The sequence below is a fragment of the Lutra lutra genome, chromosome 6 (genome assembly GCF_902655055.1).
Source record: "Lutra lutra chromosome 6, mLutLut1.2, whole genome shotgun sequence".
NCBI classification, from domain to species: Eukaryota; Metazoa; Chordata; class Mammalia; order Carnivora; family Mustelidae; genus Lutra; species Lutra lutra.
In genome coordinates, this window is record NC_062283.1 from 34,913,867 (window position 1) to 34,934,152 (window position 20,286).

General features: G+C 42.1%; 1 protein-coding gene across 10 annotated transcripts in view; it reads right to left on the minus strand.

The window, feature by feature from the left end:
• Positions 1-5,045: 5,045 nt before the first annotated feature.
• SLC26A8 (solute carrier family 26 member 8) overlaps positions 5,046-20,286 on the minus strand; it is a 79,361-nt gene continuing 64,120 nt past the window's right edge. For 9 of the 10 annotated variants that reach the window (XM_047732207.1, XM_047732205.1, XM_047732200.1 and 6 more), the window contains 9 exons: positions 19,188-19,283; positions 17,960-18,066; positions 17,809-17,878; positions 17,298-17,390; positions 17,063-17,191; positions 12,562-12,933; positions 10,532-10,586; positions 10,255-10,439; positions 5,047-5,855 (listed from right to left, as the gene is read on the minus strand). In XM_047732207.1, the coding sequence (XP_047588163.1) occupies positions 5,445-5,855; positions 10,255-10,439; positions 10,532-10,586; positions 12,562-12,933; positions 17,063-17,191; positions 17,298-17,390; positions 17,809-17,878; positions 17,960-18,066; positions 19,188-19,283 (1,518 nt within the window). In that variant the 3' untranslated portion in view covers positions 5,047-5,444. Of the gene's footprint in view, positions 5,856-10,254; positions 10,440-10,531; positions 10,587-12,561; positions 12,934-17,062; positions 17,192-17,297; positions 17,391-17,808; positions 17,879-17,959; positions 18,067-19,187; positions 19,284-20,286 lie in introns of all 10 variants that reach the window. The other variant, XM_047732211.1, reaches the window with a different exon arrangement.

A 20,286-nucleotide genomic window follows, 5' to 3' on the forward strand; every position in this document is an offset into this window, starting at 1 on the left:
ACTACCTATGACATCTGGATCATCTGTGGGACTGCTTCTATTGTATACTTTCTTTTCTTTCTTTTTTTTTTAAGTATGCTCCATGCCCATCATGGAACCCAATGTGGGACTTGAACTCACAACCCTAAGATCAAGACCTGAGCTGAGATCAAGAGTCAGATGCTTGACTGACTGAGCTACCTAGGCACCCTTACGCTTTTTTCCCCTCCTTTCTCTTTTTTTTTTCTTTTAAAGATTTTATTTATTTGTTCGACAGACAGAGATCACAAGTAGGCAGAGAGGCAGGCAGAGAGAGAGAGAGGGGAAGAAGCAGGCTCCCCGCTGAGCAGAGAGCCCAAGACCCTGGGATCATGACCTGAGCCTAAGGCAGAGGCTTAACCCACTGAGCCACCCAGGTGCCCCTATTTTTTTTTTCTTTTAGATTTTTATTTATTTGACAGAGAGAGACACAGAGAGAGGGGGAACATAAGCAGGGGAAATGGGAGAAGCAGGCTTCCCACTGAACAGGGAGCCCAACATGGGGCTCAATCCCAGGACCCTGGGGTCATGACCTGAGTTGAAGGCCCACAGTACGACTGAGCCCCCAGGTGCCCCCCCCCCATTTTTTTCCCCTTGTCAGACACTTTTCCTACCTCTTCAAATGCCTTGTGGTTTTTAAAAATTGTATGCTTGAGGTCATGCAAAAAAGAGACTGAAGTCAATGTTCTTCCTTCCCACATAGGATACATACTTCTTATTAGGCAAAAAAATGAGGGACTGATCATCCTAATTGTATTGGAAATTGTGCTGTGTTATGGCTTTAGTTAGACTCAGTGCACCTCTGGCTTCAAATGTCTTGAGGGCAAGATTTTTTGTATGCTTATTGAAGGCCCCTTCCTCTACTGACTGTTTTGTAGACAAAGGTACTTTGAGACTTGGTAGATTTCTTTTGCCTTTGCAGGCCAATCCCTAGCCTCCTGAGTGGCCCAGGCACTCAGCCAATGCCTCAGAGACGAAATCAGTCAGCTTGACAAAACCACTTCAGTGGCCATCAAAAGCTTCATTAGTTTTGTTTTTTCCTGGCAGAGCCCTCTACCTAAGGAAAGCTTGATTCCAGATTCTGCAAATAACCCTTAAGAAAAAAAATCTCAACTTACCTAAGAAGGAGTTTTTTCTCTCTTAACTTTGAGTTCTTTTACTCTTCCTGGCTTCTACAGTTTTCCAATATCTTTTGAAATATTTCATAATTTGTTCATTTTTTTCTTGATAGGGAGGGATGCCGTCACTTCCCCCTACATTTTACTCTGAAGCAGAAGTTTTCTCATGTTCTTTTCCAATTAGTTCAAGTCAAGATTCGAACAAAGTCCACACATTCCATCCCCAAGATCCTGAATTTATAGATTTTCCCATCATTCTTTTTTTTTGTTTTTCAATTTATTTGTTGAAGAAAGTGGCTGCTTATTTGTCCTGCTGAGCTTTTGGATCCCACTGATTGACTCTGCTTAATATCATTTAATATGTTCCTCTGCCCCCTGTATTTCCTAAAATCTGGCAATTAGATCTGCAGTATTAATAATATTCAGGTTTAATTTTTTTGGCAAGATCATTTCGTAGGTTGTACTGTGTACTTCCTCTTTTATCACATAATTCCTATGTATTCTTTTTTCTTATTTATTTATTTATCTATTTGACACAGCAAGAGAGATCACAAGCAGGCAGAGAGAGAAGGGGAAGCAGGCTTCCCGCTGAGCAGAGAGCCCAATGCGGAGCTCGATCCCAGGACCCTGAGATTACGACCTGAGCCACCCAGGCACCCCTGTATTCTTTTTCAAAAAAAAGTATTGTTAAAAGACATTTATTTATTTGAGGACGTGGAAAGGCAGAGAGAGAGGGACCAGCAGACTCCATGCTGAGTGTGGAACCCCTCTTGGGGCTCAATCCCACGATTCATGAGCTCATGACCTGAGCTAGAACCAAGAGTCAGATGGCCAGTCAACTTAGCCACCCAGGTGCCTCTCAAAAAAACTTTTCAATCTAAGTATAGTTGACAATTCCTACATATTCTCTATGTCCAGCTAAAATGTCATTTCTTCTCAGTAGTTTTTCCTGATCTGCATTCTTTCGAACCTCTCCTGTCATTTCTATTTCCATAGTACTTTACCTCTCATCATCACCCTTTCATTTAGGAGTCCATGACACTCCCTTTCACAATGGCTGTTTGTAGTTTGGGAGCTCATTGAGGGCAAAAATCATACTTTATTCATTCTTTTATCCTCATGCCATGGTATCCTGTCTATTTGGGCAGCTATAACAAGATACCATAAACTGCCAGCTTATAAATAACAGAAATTTATTTCTCCCAGTTCTGGAGGCTGGGAAGTCCAAGGTCAGAGTGCTGGCATATTTGGTGTCTGGTGAGAACCCACTTCCTGATTCATAGATGGCCCTCTTCTTGCTGTGGACCAGGTGGTGGTGGCAGAAGGTAGGAGGGATCTCTCTGAGGCCTCTTTTACAAAGGACACTAATCCCATTAATAATTATAAGGGTGATCTAATTGCCCCCCAATGGCCCCACCCTCTAATTTGTACAACCACCTTGGGGGTTAAGATTTAAACATACAATTTTGGGGGGATACATTCAGAACATAACATTCTACTTCTGCCCTCCAAAATTCCTGTCCTTCTCACATGTCATCAATTCAAAGGTCTAAGTCCAAAGTCTTATCTAACCATCATCTAAATCAGGTACGGGGTGAGGCAGCATGTTTCAATTCATTGGGCTTTGTGGTATTTAACATATTTAGACACAGCTGCCTAAGGTTACCTATTTCGACCAGTTTCTTTTCCAGACCTGCTTTTCTGCAGGTCTAGTGATTCCACTTAGTTCTTCACATTTAAAAAATCACACCCCAACTCGCATTTACTGTAGATCATCATCTGCTTCGAGGTATTTTTTTTTTTTCAGTAGTGGAGAAAACTTTGTGCTAAGACACTTATACTTTTAGATCCAGTCTGTACTGGTTTTTCAGCCTTGACCATGCTGTGAAAAGTGAGCTAAGCAACCCAAACTGTAGTATTTTATATGGTTTGAACTGTCTTAGAATTTCAAGTGATTTGCATTTTGGAAGAAGACTCAGCCTTTGAATTGTTACTCAATTTACATTTTCTTTAATGTTGTACTATTTGCAGTCAATTAACCATTTTTTAAAAAATCTTACTACTTTGGGAAAGGTGGATGTTAAAGACAGACTGTAATACAAGCACCAAGTTGGGTCCTTCCCAGGTCATGCCTCAAAAGCAAGATTTGGCTATGTTGTAGTTGCAGCAAAAAGGACGAGAGTCTAAACTCTACCACTTGCTGCCCAAGTGTCAGAAGCCACTGATTCCATGTTTAAAGACCTTCCTCTGACAGGAATGTGGCAATACAAGGCAGCTGGTGTGAGAGGGTGGCAGCCCACAGAAATTGGGCTCTCCATGCACTTTCTAGTCTCCTGTTTTTTTTTTTTTTTAAAGATTTTTAAATTTATTTATCTGACAGAGAGAAATCACAAGTAGGCAGAGAGGCAGGCAGAGAGAGAGGAGGAAGCAGGCTCCCTGCTGAGCAGAGAGCCCAATGCAGGGCTCAATCCCAGGACCCTGAGATCATGACCTGAGCCGAAGGCAGCGGCTTAACCCACTGAGCCACCCAGGCGCCCCCTAGTCTCCTGTTTTAAGTGTGAACTATTTTCTTGGTTTTGACAAATTTCTATGCCTGTCCCTGCTACCTTGATAATTCATTCTGAGTTTGACCCTGTTTCCTAGTTAAGTCCTTGGGGCCATAGCAAGTACCACTGGCTGTGTTCCAGGGGATCTGGCTTTTGTATTTATCCATTGTCACCATTCTTGGTCCCCCCTTGGGCTCTGCCATCCTAGCAGTCATTGGAACTTGGTTTAGGCCAAACTCCTACTCATCCTTCAGGTGCCAGGTCACAGGTCTTTGTCATGGGGAGGACTTCCTTGACACCCAAGATAGGTTCAGGCCTTCCTGATGTATATGCCCTCAGACTTTCCTGTATTTTACCTTCAAGGTACTTATCACAATTTATAATTATTTTTGTCATCTATTCTGCTCATCTTGTATCTTCAACACCTGGGACAGTACCTGATATACAGTAGGAGTTCAATAAATGTATTGAGTAAACAGGAACAAATGAAGCTTGTGATGTGGCCTCCCACCTCTTTTAGGGTACAATTGTCTATAACCTCAAGCTAGTTACAAAACTTATCTGAGTCTCAGTTTATGCATATAAAGTAGGGTTAATATTGTTCTATCTACCCCACAGTTTGGGGTGTGCATGGAGCCGATGCTTAGTGAATGTAGAATGAGTGATTCAACATGTCATCTCTGTGATAAGAGACACCTATATTTTAACAAGAATTTCTTTCACCTAAGAGATGAGAGAAATTAAGTACCCAGGCAAGAAGGATCTTGTTTATCGAGTGGAAAATAAAATTCAGGATACCTTTCCCCAGGGGTCCATTGTTTCTCTTCTGCTTACAGCTTAATACAAGATATTTTTTAAAAGGGAGTGGGACTTTTTTTGCATGGATTTGGCCCAAACTGGTAATGACGGACTTTTCTAATTCCTAAGAATTGTATATGTCATAGATTTTAAGTTTGGTCCACCAAGAATCAGATTTTAGATTGCTTGTATCTTAAAAACTTGTAAGAAAGCAGCAGTGGTGAATGTGAATCTGATACCAAAGACAGCTCTGTAAAGCTAACATTCCCATCAGTTGGTACAGCTGATTGGTCTTCTGAAATAATGGTAGGATAAGATCGTGACCTTGGAGTGATGGCAAAATTGTTTTCAGCCTAACAATTCCTTGTATTACAAAACTCACAGTCTGACCTAGCTTAGCCTATTTCTGCTTTTCCACCATCAGTGCAGTGAGGATACCTTGCATATAAATTACAAGTGCTACCCAGTTTCTCCTTTTCTTGCTCATCTCTTCTTCACCACGTCCACCCACTTCGGGAATTTCTCCCGCCCAACATTTCCTTAGGCATACAGAATACAGAGAAGGGAAAAGATGCAGGAAAGGTCCAAATGTAACTAGAGTTATATATTTTATTTGAGCCTCATCTCTTTAGAGAAAGGTAAACAGACAAAAGGAGGGAGTTAGAGATGGTTGGACAATATACCCCAGAGGTGTGGGGTATGCAAAGAAGGAAATCTTTCACTAGACTATCTGCTGAAGGTGAAATGAGGTAAGTCTAGATAGGGAATTCGGAGATAATTCTTGGTGTTTAGATTGTGATCTGGGAGTGAGATCCCAGTGCTGAGCAAGCAAGAGGCCAGCAGATGAAGGAGTCCCAAAACAAGTATTGTTCGTTTGTAACTAGTCTAGGTCTTCTGACCAAGTGAACCCATTTGGGTTAGGAGGATTTGCCCAGGGACTGACTCCTTATTCCCCGTTCATTTCCTAAGGATCTGTGGTTTTATTGCCCTTGGGTGAATATGAATTCTTAGGTAAATTCTTCCTCTCCAATGACTGTGTCCTAGGCCGATCCTGAGTTGGGGACCTGGGAGGCATAGACTGATAGAGAGGCCAGTACTGTTGTCGAGGATAAGTCTGAGCCCTTGGTTTGGGTTTGGACTTAGATTCAGGATCGAGCTCCAATTCAGGCTCTACCTTTGGTTCGGGCTCTAGCTCAGCCTCCATCTCACGATCCAGGTCCAGCTCTAGGTCCAGCCCAGGCTCTTGTTCTGACTCCAGCGGGGGCTCCATCTCCAGGTCTAGCTCCGACTCCTCCTCTGTTATTGGTTCCTGAAACATGCTGTAGTCTGAATTTATGTGTTTGGAGACATCTAGAAGATCGGCTGACACTCCATTCTAAAATACACACAATTGGATGGGTTAAAATTTCCAATTAAATTTAACTTTTGAACAGTCAAGGAATTTCAGAATACAATAGGACTTAAGATACGTGAAATCATGAGTTCCTGGCAAAGTAGAAAATATTTCTGACTCACATCTGCTTTTCAACTTTGCACCTTCTAGTTCCTTGTTTACTCCCTATTCTTTAGACTAACTTCTGATTTCTTTGGCTTTCCTAGCTAGCCTGGATTTCATGGTCAATCATTAAAGCAGCAGTGTCTTGGCAGTAATCTGAAACATCTTGTCTTCTTGATCTTACTTGTCTTTCCAACCCTCAGTGTAATTTTGGTAGGGCATGTAAGGCCCTTTGTGACCTTGCCTCTTGCCATCTGCTTTAGCTTTACCCACATCTGTAGTCTCCACCCTTTGCTCTAGCCTTAAAGATAACCAAAGATGTCTGACTTCTGCTTACCTTTGCTCATGCTGCTCCCTGTGTCTGCCTTGTCCTTCTCCACCTTGTCCACATACACTTATTCACTGTTCCAAATTCAGATCAAAGAGGACCAACCAGGATCAGAGCTTCCTTTGTGTTCTAACTATACCTCACACACACCTCTATCACCGTGCCAATAACGTATTGCCTTATTTATTTACAAATATGTTTCCCCTATTAGACTCTAAGCTCCTTGAGGTAAGGCAGTTCCTGGTTTTTGATAACCCCAGTACTAGGCACTGAGCCTGCCCTATAGCAGATGCCCCACAGGCTTGGTGAATCAGTTTTGCAGAAGCATTCCATAAAATTAACAACTTTCACCTCTCCTGAAACAATTTTTTCTCTTCCACCATATGACATCTTTTGCTTTTCCTCTTTACTTCCTGGTTGCTTCTTTCTGGTCTATTTGTTATCTCCTCTACTTCTTTTGGATTTCTAAATGTTGGCAAGCCCCAGGGCTCGATCCTGGGACCTTCTCTTCTGTACCTATGCTCCTTCCATTAGGCAATTTCATTTAGGCCCATAATTTTCATTATTATATATGTGCCAATGACTTTGTGGTTATAACTCTTCCTCTGATCTGCTCGTTCATATACCCATTTCCATTCTGACATCTCCACTTGAACGTTTAACAGGCATCTTGAATTTAATACATTCAAAGTAGAATTTGCTCCTCTCTTAAGTTCCCTAGTTTAGATGCCAGAAAAAAATTTGGCATATTCAATACCAAGTCTTAATATAAGTCCTGATAAGGATGTTAGTAGACTAGAAAAATGCTTTTTAAAAACAGAGTAAATATAATGTCTATCTTAAGCCAACTGTTACCACTATCCTTAATAGAGATACATAAGAAGTTTTTCTCATAAAATTCAGGAGTAAGACAAGACAGCTCATTATTACTTATGTTGTTCTGGGGGATCTAGCTATTGCCATAATATATGATACTGAAATAAGAATTTTGACAATTGGAAAATAAGGTATTTATATTATTTGTAGAAAATATTTTTCTATCTAGAAAACTCAAGAGAATTAACAATGAAACCTCTTAGGTCTAATAAAAGGATACACAAAAGTGGCCAAATAATTTTATACAAGTGAATAGTTTCCTATAGGCTAGCAATTGCCTGGTAGAAAACATATGAAAACGAATGTTTATTTAAAAAATCAGTAAAAGTATAAAACAAAGTATAAAGTACTTAGAATTTGTCTGTATAAAGAAAATCACAAAACCTTACTCTGAATGCAACATTTAAAAAGACTGAATAAATGTGAAGACAGTCCATGTTCCTAGATAGGAAGAACAAATACTGTAAAGGTAACAACTGTCAAATTATTTCATATTTTTAATGCAATTCTAATGAGAATTCTAATGGGATTCTCTTTGGGGGGAGGGTGGGGTGCTGATAAAAGATTTAAAAGTTTGGAAGAATAAATTGGTGAGAATGACTTAGCAGATTTTGAAATAGAGCCCTGGTGACACATGACTTCTTAAGCAAATGCTAAATGTATTACAAAGCTGTATTGAAGCTATACTCAACAATGAAAACACTAAGCTGGAAATAGACTTTAGTTTTCATAAGAATATTTTATAAAAATAGCATTTCTAATCAGTGGAGAAACGACAGCTTATCCAATGGATGAGTCAGCTCAGAATGGTTAGCTGTACAGAAAAGAAAAAGATTACTCTTTAACACCACACTGAAATGCATTCTAACTAGATTAAAGAGTATAACATATAAACGCTTAAAACATAAAAATCTAGAAGAAAATATAAACGATTAATTTACTTCCTAAATGAGATGACATCCTAAATAAAAGGCAAATGGAAAATAAGATTAATATAGGAAAGACAATGTAATATGTAAAGCAAATCTGCCAAGTATATCATAATTATAAATAAAATAGAGAAAATTCCACTTATAGTAAAGGCAGACTACATAATTCAGACCTCCTACTGAGGACAGCCACAAGAGCTGGATAAAATATTTTAAAACTTCTGCTTGAAGACACTACAAAGCTAACAAACATCATGAAGAACTACCAGGCCAAGATTTGGAAAAGGTGAAAATCTACAGAGGTGAGTCTGGCATTTGGGACCAGTTTTGTAGAAGGTTTTTGATGATCTTGAAGTGATATATATATATACGGAGCAGTGCTTTTGACAACTTTAAGGGCTTAAGAGTTGTCAAAGTTGCTTTCCAGGGTCTGCCGAGGGAGGGGCTGTGGCATGCCTTCCCAGAGACTGAGGCTGGGCTGTGGGTCATCTGGAAGGCCTAGAACACTTCAAGTCCTAAAATCAGATCAGTTACCCTGGATTGCTAGTGCCTCCAGGTACTTGGCAAAACAAATTCTTTCCAGAAGAAAAATATCATCCTGGGCCTCAAATTATTTTTACAAACATTTTCTAAATACAATGTCTGGCACAAACCCAAAGATTACCAGGCACACTGGACTTTAATAGTGAAAGATGTACATTGAATCTCTAAGGCAGTAGTTCTCAAAGTGTGGTTTCTGTACCAGTAGTATCAGTTATTAACCAGTACTTGTTAGAAGTGGAAACTCTCAAGCTCTACCCCAGACCCAACGAATCAGAAATTCAGAGGATGTGGAGCACAGAGGGGCCCTGCAGTCTGTTTTAACAGCATATTTTGGTGATTCTGATGCATACTAAAGTTTGAGAGCCATAGGAAATCTCCATGCATAAGCAGGATGACCTCTTGTCAGAAATGTTAAGAGAATTAATGCTCCAGATGGGGATGAACCTAAGAAACTCTGAGGTTTCTTCCAACTGAAAGGTTTTGTGACTCTATGATTTTATAGATGGGAGTGGGATATAGAGCAGAACAGAAAAAATATGTCCATTGAGGAAAAAGTTGTTCAGGATAAGCAGAGGCACATAACCTGTGAGATTTCTCAATAATTAAGGGAAATACATTACTTTAAAAAGAAAGTGGGGCACCTGGCTGACTGTTTGTAGAGGATGTGACTCTTGATATCTGGGTCATGAATTCAAGCCCCACATTGGGCAGAGAACTCACTTAAAAAGAAAGAGAGAAAAAAAAGGCCATGTTTTACAAGCTTAGATCTCTTTTACTTCTTAAAGTGTTCAAAAAAGCAGCTTCTGGGTGACTCAGTCATTAAGTGTCTTCCTTCAGCTCAGGTCATGATCCCAGGGTCCTGGGATTGAATCCTGCATTGGGCTCCCTGCTCGGCAGGAAGCCTGCTTTTCCCTCTCCCACTCCCCCTGCTTGTGTTCCCTCTCTTGCTGTGTCTCTCTCTGTCAAATAAATAAATAAATGAAATCTTTAAAAAATAAATAAATAAAAATACTGAAATAGGCCCAGGTCCTTACTTAGTATTAATAAATGGCTAAAAATTCTGGCTTATAGATCATTCTCCTTTGTGTTTGTCAGGTTGAGTAAATCTTATGTTACTACCAATGTAAATGAGAGCCAAAGTGTTAGACTGGCAGGTCTTTACCTCTGCTAGTTCATCAATTCTATTATTCATCCCAAGGGTGATGTAGGGATGGATTCTAAAGCTATAGCTAGGGGAGATATTTAAAATATTTCATTTAAATATTTAAATAAAAATAAAAATATTTAAATATTTAAAATATTCAGTAACTGGAATGGCCCTGGCACTAACCAAGCTTGCTATAAAGGAATACTTGAGACCTCTGCTGGGTTGGGTAACACTCTCTTCAGTTGGGAAAGGGTCTTGAACGGAGCCCAGATGCCATAGCAGTGGGGGAACTTGGGACTCAGTTCCAGTGCTATTTACCAACCGGTAAGGGAGCCCTTCAATGTCCCAAAGTCTGGCACAGCCATACTCAAAAACTTTCCTGGCCATTGTTCATCTCGACTTAATCAGGTGTCTCCCCCCGCCTATCCCCCACCACGATGCCTCACGTCATCCAACCTTGTCTGTTTCTGAGTAGGTTTCCTGTATCACTGTCTCAGATTCGTCCACGCTTAACTCAGATGACTCTGGAAACTTCCTTGACAGGGCAAACAGCACAGCGTCATGGAGAGTGAGGAACAGCTGGGCCTTCGTGATGCCAGCGTCAAAGAAATCATTCTTCTCAAATGCCCTGACCACAGAAGCTACAAACCAAACCCGAACACACACAGGGTCAGACACCTGGGGAGGAGAGCACCCAGGGTGCAAACAGCCCTCTCACAGAGTGGATACTCACAGTGACATCCTGAAATGAGTACCAAAATGTTTGCGTTTTGGAAAGCATTGCACATCTGTGGGGAGAGAGGGAGAGGAAAGCAGCGTTAGTGATCTTCATGCTCACGAGGAAAGGGCCTTTGGATTAGCTAGGTTTTAATACCCCTTTGGTCATTCACTTGTCTGGAGTATTTGTACCTCTGCTTTCCAGTTCAGCTCTCTAAACATTTGATGAGTGGACTTCCATATGCCAGGAAATGTCTAAAGTGTTAGAAATACAGAAGAGAATCACACGTTCTCATGTGGGGCAGGGACTGAGAGGGTGTGTCACCCATGGGCTCAGGTGGGAAACAGTTAACACCAAGAGATGGTGCTCCTGAGGACAGTGCTAAGACAGACACAGGCATGGGTGTGATGGGAACATACTGGACAGCCCTCAGGAACAGCCAGGTCTTGGTATTATTGTATAGTGTATGCATGGGACCCCTTCTTCCTGGAATTTGCTGAGCAGAGGAGAAAAAAACCAAAAATGTGCCAAGAGATGGTTAAGTGACATAGTAGAGAATGGAATTCAGGAATCCTGAACCTTGTATTCAGAACTCCTCTGCACAGCCCTGCAGTGCAACCGAAGACGGAAAAGCCCCAAAGGTAAGACACTGAGTATAACTGAATCTGAAAATTGGGTGGAGACAAGGATGTCTTAGATGGGGGAGCCCTTAACATTAACTTCTTCTGAGCCTCTCATTTTATAGATGAGGAAGTGAAGACCCAGTGTAATTTACTAAACTACCTTGGGTCAGATGGATGGAGAATAGTAGCAAAGCCAGGATAGAGGACACAACCACGGACAGCCAACCAGAGTTCTTTTTGCTCCCAGAAGTTTCCTGTTGCCTCAAGACCCAAGAGGAACTTGAATCCCGTAAGAGAGAATCAGAGTTCTTTAGGAATAAGAAGATTTTACAGGATCAGAGGATAAAAGAAGGAAAGTCAACTGAAGGGATAGATCTCAAGGAAAAAAAAAGTGGGCACAGTCAGACCCAGGAAGTGAGTGTTTGGGTTGTTTACACATGAGCCATCACCAATGGGAGCAAGAATGTGACAGGGCTACACATGGACATAAGGTAGTTTAAAAGCAGGTATTATACTTATGAGACATTAGCAATAAAGCTGATATGGCTAGTTATGGGTCTAAACATTGCATAAGAAGGAGAGGAACCATGACTGTCAGAGAAACCAGAGAGGAGGAGAGAAGCCAGGACTCAGGGACACAGTTTCTGAAGGAAAAGTCGTCCCTGCCCTCTTTACCCAAAGATGCAGGCAAGGTGGAAGGAACTGGGGAGATCCTGTAGGTCCTGGACCAGGCAGCACCAGGCTTGTCATGTCCTCTTACCACATCCTCACATCTGAGCATCTTTGACAATGTCCACTGCAGAGCTGCAATATTGCAGAAGATTCTCAGTGTGTTTTTTTTCTGTAGCATTCAGACCTGTTCTTGAAAAGGTCTGCAGTGAACTCCTAGGATATCCTAAGAGGGACTGGGTGTGTAGCACAGATGGCTACCTCAGTGGTATTAAAATTACCCACTTTTGAGTTTTGAGAAAGAATATGCCATGCTTAGAGAACCAATCCCAGTTCAACTGAGTGGTTCATTTTCTTTTTAATCTGATTGACCAACCCCCCCCCCCCAGCCTTTTTTTTTTTTTTTTTTACATTTTATTTATTTATTTGTCAGAAAGAGTGAGAACATAAGCAGAGAGAGTGGCAGGCAGAGGGAGAGGGAGAAGTAGGCTCTCCTCTGAGCAGGGAGTCTGATGCGGGGCTCAATCCTGGGACCCTGGGATCATAACCTGAGCCAAAGGCCAACGCTTAACCTACTGAGCCACCCAGGTACCCCTTACTCTGGTTTACCTTAAATTGTCTTTAGTGGCCAAGTTTCTAGTGGTCCCGGAGTCACATAGCAGCCGATCAGTGACTGACAGTGTTTAGTCAGGATGCGGGCAGGCACGGGTAGGAGGGGATCCTGGCTCTTGTGAAAGCCTCCTCAGTACTTACCTGTCTTAATGACACGGAAGCCTGTGGATCCACAAAATGGACCATGGAGAAATCCAGGATAATGGTGTGGATACTGGTTAGAAGAGAGCTATCTGAGAAGGGGAGGAATGATCTGTTCCTCCCCTGCTTTTCAGCAATGACAGGCAGTGGCATTGAGCTGTTTCTAGAGGGGTTATTAGAAAGCCAGGCTTGGTCCACGTCCTTGTAGTTTTGTCCGGGGTTTCTGTGGGAGGTGGAAGATTGGGCGTAAGGTACTTGTTCATCCGACATGGACTGGCTCATGTTCATGCTGTCAAAACGCGAGCAGCGGATCAGGTTAATGGAGGAAGAGTCTTGGTCCTGTTTACTTTCAAATTGTTCCGTGTAGACAACCTGAGACAACAGAATTAGGGAAGGACTGTGAGGAGGCTTAGAGAAGGGCAACCACTATGCCATTTCTGTCTACGGACTCACCGCCCTCTCTCGCAGGAAAGCTCCCTGTGGACCAGGAGCTTGGATTTCACATGGATACCTCATTGTCCCTTTGAGCTCACACCTAAAACTACATGCACCATCATTTCCCTCCCAGTTTCCTTCGGTGCACCAGTGATGATTTCATTGTCCTGTGAGCCAGACTTAAGATCATTTTTGCTTTATTCCTTCACCTCCTCCCTGGGTTCTAATTTGTCTCCAGCACCTCCTAACATATTGTCTGAGGTGTTTCTTCTATTGTCCCCTTTCTCAATGCCTCCATCTTTCACCAGACTTCCTTAAGAAGATAGAGGTTACTTGAGCAGGGCTGTCTTTACCTTTTGCTCCTTTCACCCTAATAGGCTTAGAGTGCCTGCCATAGCTTAAGGACAGTACCAAGCACCGGGAATACAACAGAATGCAAGGTGTGGAATGCCCGGCTCTGCAGTCACAGGCACCAGGTTCTGCCTGGGGAGAGGGCATGCGCCCATTCAAAGGATAAACAACAACATAGGTAGACAAGAACTATAAAGTACATGGAAAAATTTTTTAAAAGTTCATTTGCTAGAGTGGTATAGTTGGGGTGATGTTTCTTCTAGGAAAAACCTGCACAAAATAGTATGTGTTTATAGCAAAAAAAAAAAAAAGTGATGTGGATGGCTAATAAATTATAATTCAATGGAGATGGGTGTTTCTCAAGAGTTGAGAGTTACTGAGGCCAGGCTTTTGGGGGAACAGTGGAAGACGGGCTCAGTGGTGGGGAGATGCAAGGTCCTCCAGGTGAAAGGAGACCTCTGAGAGCCTCCCCTTACTCTCCTTCATCCACTCTACACGCTCTTGACCCTTAAGGACTTTCAAGATCCACTCGCACGGTTGTCTGCCTGAATTTCCCAGGCCTATTACTCGGAGGACCCCATACGTATTTCCACCCCAGTGTCTTTGTCCAACCTTATCCACAGGCTGGGAGTCCTCTTTTTTCCCACCTGACCTAAATTCAAATTTCTCTCTCCTGCCTAGCTCAAGTCCATTGCTACCAGGACATTTGCCTGACTTTTTGAAATCACGTCGATCTCTCTATACCTGACATCTTAGAGTTGTTAAAATTGAAAAACACAATTTTGAACATGACAGTATACTGTATGGAATGGTTGACTGTCTTACTTTATCAATTTTTCCTTAAACATTTTATTTATTTGAGAGAGAGAAAGCACATGCATGTGTGTGCGCACATGCTAGAGAAAAAGAGAGAGAGAGAGAGAGAGAGAGAAATCACGAGCCATGGGAGGGGCAGAGAAGCAGACTCCCCACTGAGCAGGGAGCCTAACATGGGAGTCAATTCTGGAACACTGGGGCTCAATCCTAGGACTCTGGGATCATGACCCATGCCAAAGGCAGATGCATAACCAACTGAGCCACCCAAGAGCCCTCTACTTCATCGATTTTAAGATGCACCACCAATTTATATGTCAAGAAAAGAAAAACAAGTCACTGCAAATTAAATTGTGACATACCATCAATTACACAATGAGTCCAAATTTCAGAGAAGTGAAAAGAACATATATCCTAGGATGTATAATATACAGTAAAAGCCTTGTTTGTCACATTAATAGAGAGCCATCTCCCTAGCCTGACTTAAAATTTCATGTGTTGGGCCCCTGACTGGCTCAGTCAGTAGAACATGTAACTCTTGATCTCAAGGTTGTGAGTTCAAGCCCCACATTGGGTGTAGAAACAACTTAAAAGTAAGATTGCTAATGGGGCGCCTGGGTGGCTCAGTGGGTTAAGCCGCTGCCTTCGGCTCAGGTCATGATCTCAGGGTCCTGGGATCGAGCCCCGAGTCGGGCTCTCTGCTCAGCAGGGAGCCTGCTTCCTCCTCTCTCTCTCTGCCTACCTCTCTGCCTGCTTGTGATCTCTCTCTGTCAAATAAATAAAAAATAAAATCTTTAAAAAAAAAAAAGTAAGATCGCTAAAATAAAATAAAATTCCATGAATTGCTCCAAAATAATTCTGTGATTTTGAGGGGCTAAACATGGGTGGGAATAGAGATGAAACAAAATTGACTATGAGTTGATAAATCTTGAAGAGGATGGTGGGTATATTGAGGCTCATTATACTTGTCTCTACTTTTGTTTATGTTCAAAATTTTCATGAAAAAAAAATTTCTAAAAAAGAACAAACTGGATGAGCCTTGACGACATTACTCTGAGTGAAGTAAGCCAGTGAGAGAAAGACAAATCCTGTATGATTCCACTTAATGAGGGATCTGCAATAGTCAAATTCATAGAGACAGATGGTAGACTAGGGGTAGCCAGGGGCTAGGAGGAGGAGGAAATGGGGAGCTCTTGTTTAATGGGGACAGAGTTGCAGTTCTGCAAGATGAAACAAAATCTGCAGATAAGGGCGCCTGGGTGGCTCAGTTGGTTTGGCGTCTGCCTTCACCTCAGGTCATGATCCTGGAGTCTGGGGATCAAGTCCTGCATCGGGCTCCCTGCTCAGTGGGGAGGCTGCTTCTCTCTCTGCCTCTGCCCCTCCCTCTGCTTATGCTCTCTCTATCTCTTTGTCAAATACATAAATAAGTAAAATCTTAAAAAAAAAACCTGTTGATAGAAGGTAGGGATGGTTGCAGAACAAGGTGAATATATTTAATACTATTGAACTCTACACTTCAAAATCGTTAAGATGGTAAATTTTATGTGATGGGTTTTACCACAATAAAAAAGAAAAAGAAAAAAGAACTCCCTGAGGACAGAGACCCTTCAAATTTGTTTTCCTTTTTCAAAGTGTCACAGTTCTGGGTGCAGAGTAGAAGCTCAAGAAATACTAGGCAATCCTATTCTAAAATATATCTAAAATATATTTTAGATATATTTATCTAAATATATCTAAAATATATTTTAGATATATTTATCTAAATATATCTAAATAAAATCTCTAAAATATATTTGCTGATGTCCTGTAAACACCTGCTATGATGCTCAGTGCAGTGTGGAAACAAAAATTAGATAAAGTGGTAATTCTCTCCTCTTGGGAAGGGAAGTTGGTGTTTTCAGGGAGTTGAGTAGAACCTATGCTCCATTAGGGTATATGGGAATGAGAATGGGTGCTTAGTGAGGAGGGGGACAGGGGTGTTTTTGTTGAGGGGAGTAAAGTTGTGTGTGTGTGTGTGTGTGTGTGTGTGTACACAGAACTGCCCCTCCAGAGTATTGGTATAGACCGGGTGAAAGGTCCCAAAGCTACAAATGAACTGTGTGGAAAGGGAATAAATATTAGACAAAGGGAATTAATTTAGACCACATCCGAGTTGGAAATAATGAACACTTTGTAATTCATCAGCTAAAATAACCTTCAGATGGTGTAAAATTTCCATCTACACTTATCTGCCCTCCACACCCCATCATCATCTCCTTGGTCACAGGCAGACATCAGGAGACCCTGGCACATCCTTGGGAACCCCAGCCACCGTGACTCTGCTGCCCTAGTGGGAATTAGAAACAATTTTTTTTTTTTAAGAGGGGGGATGAGGAGCAGAGGGAGAAGGAAAAAGAGAATCCCAAGTAGGCACCATGCCCAGTACAGAGTCCAACTCAGGGCTCGATCCCACAACCCCAAGATCATGACCTGAGCCAAAGTCAAGAATCGGATGCTTAACCAACTGAGCCACGCAGGCACCTCTTAGAAAACAACTTCTAAGTCACTTGTCTTCAGAAATCTAAAGCCAGGCCGGTGAAAAGGAAACAGGTACAATTAAGGTCTTACTATCAATTTCAATATGCAGAGTGCACTCCCTGTGCTCAGATTACTCACTGGCCATTGAGTAGGGACTCAGCCATCTCCTCCTTCTTACTTAGGTCAAGATCTAAATCTCAAAGGGGACCCGTGTCTTCATTTCTGAGTAGAAATCTTTGACTTCCCATTACCCCAGAGCCCATCTCAGAGCCGAAATCCCTGAGGGGGTTTCAATTTCTTTCCTTAGTTCTTCTCTTTAAAAGACTAGTGCACGTCTTTATAAAATGTCGGGGATGTTGTGCAGAAAGGAAGAGAGGCTTCTAACCCTGGGTGATGGCTCCACTTCGTCACAGTTGCAGAAACAACGACAAATCTTTTCTTCCTGTGAGCCTTCACTTCGATTAAACAGACGGAACACTTCTTCTTCTTTAAGCGGCACTCTTACCATTTCAACCTGAGAGAAGTAAGAGACATTGCGGTCAGATGGTGAGTGGGCAAAGAGAGGGGCCCCTGGGGGGTGGGGGGAGCTGGTGGAGAAAGGCAGGGAAGGCGGCCATCACCTCTTTCAGCAGCTTGTGCTTTAGGTCATTAACGTTGACAAAAGTGATGGAGTTACAGCACTGGAAGATTTTCACCCCAGGAATGTTTGTGACCTGCAGGACAAATGTCAAATGGAGGGCGATTTCTCAGCTCTTTTATGGAGGAAGAAAAAAAAAAAATCTCTAGAACCCCCTGGAGAATCTGTATTCTTTATGGGAGGCCGGAATTAGCAAGTTCTTTCCGCCCATTTTCACCCCCTGCTCTTCCTGCTTTCTTCTTCCCCCTCCCTTTGCTCCTTTCTTTTTATTGGCCTCCCTCTCGCTAGAGGACGTGACCCTTAGCTGGCTACTGTACTCTAAGAACCTGCTTATGTCACCTGCCTGTGCCTTTTTGCCTCCCTCTCCCCGCCTTGGGAGATGCGTATCTCTAGAGCAGCCAACAACAGCAAAGGGATTTTGTAGAAAAACTAAGCAGCAGGCCCGGTCTAGCCCATCCTTCAGGCAAAGGAGTGGGATTGATTTGGAGTCTTACCTCCCGATAGTCATTGAAGTTTCTATATATGTTGGTGTTAGGGATCTGACCCAGGAGGAGGATCTTAGTTCTGAAAGGAAATGTATTTGCTTTTAGGTCAGAGTTGCCTTACCTCACCATGGCCAACCTCCTGGTACCTGAGACAAAGTACCTGTGTGACCGAACAGTGATGATGAAGAAGGCAAAAGATACTGAAACAAGTAGCCCAACATCCAGTCCCAGGAAAATGGCAGATGTGAATGTCACCAACCAAATAACCTTATGGAAGAGCGGAAGAAGGGAAAAGGAAGACCATGACAATAAGCAGAATGGAGAAAACCACCAGCTCTCAAGCCCCCTTCTGCCACCCGCTCCTGACACCTAGAACTTAGAGCACAAATTCCACAGCCTTATGGACTGACACCATCACAAATATTGTGTTCCAAGGCTGTCTAACGATTCTTGTAGGCATCCTTGGTCATTTCTCTCTTCAATTCTCTCTTGAAACCTCATGTGAAAAATAGGGATAACAATATCAACTTTATAGGCTCTGTTGAGATTAGAAATCCTGGTCCCAAAGCAACCCAGAATACTCACCAAATGAACAGTAGTTGCTATTTTAAGACCTATCATGGTTATGGCGAGCCTTTAAAAACATGTCAAGCTCTTACCCTAACACCTTCTCCATCACTCTCAGCAGGAAACTGACTCATCTTCACAGAGTGGATAGGCTGAAACTCCCTTAAATATTTCCTTGCCACTTGTTAGTATCCATGCTTAACTTTCCCTCACTCTCTTCACTCCTGTTGGAAGTTCTATCCCTCCTCCAAGGACAAGAAGTGGTATCTGTATGCTGGACCACATCCTCTCTTAGATCCTCTGAGACCTGGATCCCAAAACTATCCCCTTTCATATCTCTTTGCCTTTATTGGGTCTTTCTCCTCTCATGATATTACATTCGCCATCTTTATTTTTTGCTGTTTCCCCTTTATGTCCCCAGTGGTGTGCTCTAGAAGGAGGGAAGGTGCTCCAACGTTTAGTCTGCCTAGCAAGACACTGCCTTCTCTTAGTAAGATTTGTGCCTCCTATCCTGGAATGTGTTCACACTAACCGGATTAAAAATCATTCAACTGTGTCATGGATGACAAATCCTTTTTACTAGATTCGCATCTAACTCTAGCCACTTAATTTCTTTTTATTAATTTTGTGTCATTTTGGAATAAAGTCTCAGTATTTCCATGCACCAATAACCTTGACTCCCCCCCCTTTTTTAAGCTAGAGTATTAGTTATCAAAGAATTGCTAGTGTCCTTCACCTTGATCTCTTTTGCTTGTTCTTGTTCGCTCTTTCCAACCTACCCCTCTGTCCTTCCCTATCTCAGCCAGTGTATCTATACTCACACAGTCATATTGATTCTGCCTCCATAGACTGGGTAGGTTGTAAATGGTTTCAAGGTAGGGTAGGATGTTGCTCAGAATAATACCAGCCAGGATAGCCTACAGGGAAAAGGGAAACCCTGCTTCATTTTCCTTTCAGAGGTAGAATTCCCAGTTCTTCACAAAAGAACCACAAAATAGTCAACCATGCCGCTCAGAAATGTTAAAAATCCTCAGGGCTTCAAGGCAGAATCTAACGTACTTTAAGAAATATTTTCTTGTTTTCATGCAGTCCCTGCACTAGCTTACCATTTCTTAGCCATTTCCTAACCATCTCCTCTATATGCTCTGCTTGGGAATTAGAACTGATCCTATCACCGGGAATGGCTGGGTCTAAGCTCGCTCTGGTTTTCTGAGATTACTCAGTGACCAGTGGACTCAATAAGTCAGCAGAGGAGGGACAGGCAAAAATGAAGTCAGCAGAAATCACTTCTTTTCCATCTTCATCTTCTTTCCAGTCAACAATCTCTAAATGTGGGGCACCTGGGTGACTCAGTAGGTTAAAGCCTCTGCCTTTGGCTCAGGTCATGATCCCAGGCTCCTGGGATCAAGCCCCACATCAGGCTCTCTGCTCGACAGGGAGCCTGCTTCCCCATCTCTCTCTCTGCCTGCCTCTCTGCCTACTTGTCATCTCTGTCTGTCAAATAAATAAATAAATAATTTATTTAAATAAATGAAAAGATGTTTAATTTTTTAAAATTAAAAAATCTTTTTTTCCCTCTTTTTAAAATTTTTTTAATTTTTTATAAACATATATTTTTATCCCAAGGGGTACAGGTCTGTGACTTGCCAGGTTTACACACTTCACAGCACTCACCATAGCTCATACCCTCCTCAATGTCCATAACCCCCCCACCCCCCCCACCCTGTTCCCAACCCCCCTCCCCCCATCAACCCTCAGTTTGTTTTGTGAGATTAAGAGTCACTTATGGTTTGTCTCCCTCCCAATCCGAAATAAGTCAATCGGAGAAAAAATCTTTTAAAAAAGATTTTTAAAAAATATTTTAAAAAATGTTGCCTTTCTGAATATTAAGGTAAAACATGCTCATGTATAAAAAAAGAA